Raw genomic sequence first — 4863 nt, 5'->3', positions numbered from 1 at the left:
TCAAGAGCCAGATTGCCTGGAGTGCAATCCCAGCTCTATGCAGAGGGTGGCTTTGGCCATGCTGCTGGATTTATGTGCTGATCTTCATATATGTGAGATGCAGACCACAGTGTCTGCACCCTGTGGGAATAAATACAAAGCATTTAGGCCACTGCCTGGCAGGTAGTGCTTTGAGGGTACTAGCTAGGGCGGGGCAGGGCTCTTGCTGGACCCTTCACTTCTTCCCAGTCAGGCATCCAGAACGTGCTGGGCACTGCCATTCCCCTCTCTTCTCCTGGACAGATGAGCACAGGGCAGAATAGTCAACCCTGGGAGGCTTGCCTCCCATTCAAGTGATAAACTCCTGGGTCTAACTCTAGATCAGAGCTGAAGTGAAAAATGAAACTGAAAGCTATAAATATGTCCTCGGTTAGAAGAATAATTAAGTATCTGAAAAATTCATAGCAAGTATCAGAGCTGGGAGCTGACCAAGTCTCACTGACTTCGATCAATGGAAACTGGGAAGCAAAAGTCACATTCCCATTCACACCCAAAAAGTTTGCAAGATACTAGCGGGATATCTGGTTTATTCAAGCTGTGGACAAAGTTTCCACCATGGGAGCTGAGCTGCGGGGCTGAACTGGGCAGGGATGTCCAGGTGTCAAAAGGTAAAAGGATCTCAGCTGAGCACTAGGAACAACATTAGGGCCAGGCCAAACAGGAGAGGCCAGACCCGCTGGAGCCCAGCCCCATTCATGGCCTCAGCATAGAACCTTGCCACATCCTCGTTGGGGTTGCCGTGGGCCGGGTCAAACCACATCTGGATGCAGCGGCCACTCCCGCGGCTGTAGTTGCTGACTTTGTAGGAGTGAGTCCAGATTTCATTGCACAGAGCAGCAGGTGTGGGGAAGTAGAAGTGAAAGGGGTGGCAGGCGCTCTCCACCGGGCACTCATTAGACCCTGTGGAAGGATGGAAGGCCTTTAGCACTGGGCTCAGAACCATCTCTGCTTCTGCTGGTCTCACAACTACCCCTCATACACCTGTCTCACTCCCGCCCTCCACCTGCCAATTCCTCCCTCCCCACACGCCCAGGCCCTCACCAGAGGTCCAATTCCAGCCCTTGTGCCAGTTGGTCTTGCAGGTGTAGGAGGTGAGGCAGTCTTGCCACCAGCTCTCACAGTCCTCTTTGCACAGGGGCACGTTCAGGATCCGCTCTCTGCGCCAGCTCTGGTTCACCTGGGAGAAGTGTGGAGGGGAAAAGGACCAGACTCAGGACTCTCAGAGCCCAGCCCCAAATAGTCCCAGAGGTGGAGAGGCAGAGTGAGGAGATGCCTGGGAAGCAGTGGTGGGGAGGACACCACACCTGCTGGATCCAGGGCCCCAGGTTGGGGGAGCACTCATACAGGCAGGTGTCCTGGATGAAGTGGCGCTTGCAGGCTGGTTCCATGCGGCCGCAGTGTTCCCAGTTGAATCTGTACAGGTAGGAGACATCCTTATGGGCTTCCTGGCTGGTATTGACAGAACAGCAGGCGTTCTTCTTCCAGGGACTGCACTGGGTGAGGAAGACACAGGACTAAGTTCTTACCTCATCAGAGCCATCTCCTACATTTCCTGACCCCTGTGTCCCAGTAGGTCGTCCAGAGGAACACTCAGTGGGGAGGTGCCTCTGTGTCTGGCTCTTGAGGAGCCCCCATTTGTGGCAAAGCAATAATATGTTGGATCTAACAGAGAGTAACACAGGGGTTGTGGGTGACCTAAGGAACCTCACAGGGGGAGCGATTATTATTTATACAGCTCTAAATGGTTTACAAATATGTCACGTTGTTCAAGTTATTTACATTACTCATTTTGCATCCAGCCAATATTAACTGAGTGCTGATGGATATCAGGCACTGAGCTAGGTCCTGAGAATACTACAGTGAACAAAACAGATCAAATGTCTTCTCTCATGTTGTTTATGGTTTTCCTTCAGGGTTGAGGGAAGACACATAATATTTAGGCCTAGAAAACAGTTGTGCAAAGTCCCCAAGGCTTTTGTGCTTTATCTTCTCATCAATCCAGTAAAAACATTATCACAGCAATTTTTACAGAGGGTAAGTAAGCTGAGCCCCTGGGAAGCGGTGGGGTTAAGATTCAGGACCGGGTGGACAGGCACCTGGTCCCATGTTGTGGTGGGGAGCGGAGGTGAAAGGAGGTGGTCCTGCTGCCCTGGAGCTTGGAACCCGAGACGAGGGGCCTCCAGATAAGTTCTGAAAGCAATGTGGGAACAGAGGGGCAGTGGTCAGTACACAGGCCTGAACATGGGCCTGACTGAATGGGGGAGGCTGTCCTAGAGGGTGAAATTCAAGGCAGGTAAGAGGTTTCTCTCTAGAAATCACTCTGGGCCTTGACTCGAGAGCGGGGTGATCATGGGCCAATTGCTTCCACTCTCTGAGATGAACTCCAGTACCCTGGGTCAGGTGAGAGGGGAGATGTTGTTTGCCTGAGCACTCAAGAGAAATTAAGGAAAATCCATGAGGGTGGAGCCAAACCTACTGCTTTCCAACAACCTTGCCCACACCCAGTGTGGCTAACACAGACCATGCATCCAGGCCTCCCCGACTTCGCCCATGCTCTTCCTGGGATGTCCCAACTCTTGGTCACCCTGCAAGATCCCATGCACCTCATCCCTGACCTACCGGCCAAGGTCAACGGTTTCTTCCTCCAAAAGATTTAATATAATGTAAAGCATTTCCTAACCCAATGTAGGGGTTCAACGAAAATAGTCACTCCCACATAGCCCATGTAGCCCAGGATTACAATAATCTGGAGGAGGTACTCCAGAGGGTCCTTAGAAGTACCCTTTGGAACTTAAAAAGTTCTAAAACTGACACGATGGGTAGACTTTCGGTTGGGAAGATGAAGTGGTGTGGAGAGGGAGGGCGGTCGCCCTGTGGTGCTGCACAGCAGCGCGAGTGTGCGTAGTGCCACTGACTGTCCGCTTAGAAAGGCTTAAAATGGCAAGTTTTATGTCATGTATGTTTTACCGTGCACACGCACACAAAGCAATGAAATGTTTCAAATGACTCAGAAATCATGGGGCTGCTGGGCTTCCTTCTCTTCACTTCAAGCCCTGGAGTCGGTCCATGCCACAGCCTTTCCCTGCAAACACCCCAGCCCTCTAGCAACATGAAACCTTGTGGGGAGAAGAGGGGGACGAGAAAGAATGAAATACTGGCATCTCTCATAAGTTTGGAGTTCAACTTCAATCTCAGATTTCCTGAACTGCTTCCAGGGGCCTTACCTATGGCATGGGGACCCGGGCCTTACCTCCCCTTCTCTGTGGGCCCCAGCCCCACAGACTTGTCACTGCTTGTGTGCCACCCCTCGACCTGTGTACATGCTGTCCTCTCCTAGGCTGTCCCCCCCAGCTCTGTCTTCCTGAAAAACTCTTATCCTCCAAGGCCAAGGCTCATGGCCCCTTTCCTGGGAAATCTTCCTCCACATCTGATTTGTCATTGTCTTCAGAGCCTAATGGGGGTGGGAAACCTAGCCAGTTTGTATATGTTTGCTGCACAGTGACTGTGAGGGACTGGTGTCTCCTTCTGCCTTACCTCTGAGCCCTGTGGGCTGGCACATAGTTAAGGCTGGGAAAGTTACTGCCTGTCTTCTCCTCACCCTCGTTAATGACTAGCCTCTCAATTTCCACATGTAACTGTGGCCTCTTTGGGCCTATTTTCTCATTTGTATAAGTAGAGACCACCACCCACCTACCATGTAGGCAATTTGGGTATATTCGTTGATAAGATGTGAGGAAAGCACTTGAGCCATAGTGGGTCCCCCCATTGGTGGTCCCCCGGGGGGAGGCTCTCAGGATAACCTTAACCACAACTCCTGCCTCCATCACCCCCTCAAATTTGATCTCCCTGTCAACCTACTTCTTCCCTTTTTAGAGTCTGTCCTTTTCCCACCCCAGACCCCACTCCATCCTTACCTGGTCATGAAGCTTGTCCTCCAGACCTGGCTTTTTCTTGTGGTACTTGGCATCCATGCAGACGTTGAGCAGATCCATCCCCTCATAGAGTCCTGGGCTGAGCACCCTACGCAACAGTCACCAAAGCCAGAAGCTGCAACTGTGCCATCTGCCAGGCCGTGTCCCTCTGTTCCTGCCAGAAAGCCACAGTTAGACATACACAAGGCCTGAGAGGCAGCAACCATAGGACCCTTGGTCAGATTTCTTGTCTCCCTTCCAAGCCCAAATCTTCTGCCCTCCCCACCCAGTTCACCCCACAGAGCCACTAAGCCACGTAGTGAGGGGCATGTAGAGGTCTGGGCTAGATCCTCCTTTTAGGGCACTTCAACACCAGCTTGCTCTGTGACCTTGGAAGTTGCCTCCACCTCTTCTGGGTTTCACCAGCCACTACTTCATCCACAATGGGAAACCCTGCCAGCTTGGCAAGTCCTGTCAAATCTGCTCAAGAGAAACCACAGGGCATGTCTTGCTGATGGGGGTGGGGAGTGAAAGAAGGGGCACCAGCCAGCCTTGGCAGTTCAGTGGCTTTTAGACGCCCAGAGACTGCCAGTGGGGCAGACAGGGAAACTGTTCTTGGGCCAGGTGAATTCCCCTGATTTGTTCAGTTATGGTCCTGGACCAGGCACCATGGGATTTGGGAGTGTGGTTGGGAGGGCAATGTGGAGGGCATGGGAGTTCCAGCCCAGACAGCCAGACTCCAGTTCCTCACACCTCAACAACCCCTCTTCCCACACAGGGGTCTTGGGAGATTCCCAGGACAGTCAGCCCTAGGGCTAGGAGACGGCCAGCAGAAAAGGGACATGTGGAGGAGAGGGCCAAGCTGGAGCAGTGGGCAATGGGGGCACCAGAGGAAAAGTCAGCAGAGAAACCA

General features: G+C 52.5%; 1 protein-coding gene across 1 annotated transcript; it reads right to left on the bottom strand.

The window, feature by feature from the left end:
- Positions 1-546: 546 nt before the first annotated feature.
- On the bottom strand, positions 547-4046 carry LOC112315922 (folate receptor alpha). The gene is made up of 4 exons (XM_024572584.4): positions 3954-4046; positions 1344-1532; positions 1081-1216; positions 547-939 (listed from the first exon to the last, which is right to left on the bottom strand). The coding sequence occupies exons 1-4, from the start codon at positions 4029-4031 to the stop codon at positions 659-661; spliced, it is 684 nt and encodes a 227-aa protein (XP_024428352.3). The 5' UTR covers positions 4032-4046; the 3' UTR covers positions 547-658.
- Positions 4047-4863: the final 817 nt, after the last annotated feature.

Source organism: Desmodus rotundus, chromosome 5 (genome assembly GCF_022682495.2).
Source record: "Desmodus rotundus isolate HL8 chromosome 5, HLdesRot8A.1, whole genome shotgun sequence".
NCBI classification, from domain to species: domain Eukaryota; kingdom Metazoa; phylum Chordata; class Mammalia; order Chiroptera; family Phyllostomidae; genus Desmodus; species Desmodus rotundus.
Note: the sequence above shows the minus strand (reverse complement) of the source record. Positions and strands in the feature narration are given on the sequence as shown.

What these genes read in the sequence shown, in the direction of transcription:
- LOC112315922 (XM_024572584.4), bottom strand. Translation starts at nt 4,031, where the DNA reads ATGGATCTGCTCAACGTCTGCATGGATGCCAAGTACCACAAGAAAAAG. An exon ending in AGGACAAGCTTCATGACCAG is followed by an intron (nt 1,533 to 3,953) that starts GTAAGGATGGAG and finishes TTCCTCACCCAG; the next exon opens with TGCAGTCCCTGGAAGAAGAA. An exon ending in GGGCTGGAATTGGACCTCTG is followed by an intron (nt 940 to 1,080) that starts GTGAGGGCCTGG and finishes ATCCTTCCACAG; the next exon opens with GGTCTAATGAGTGCCCGGTG.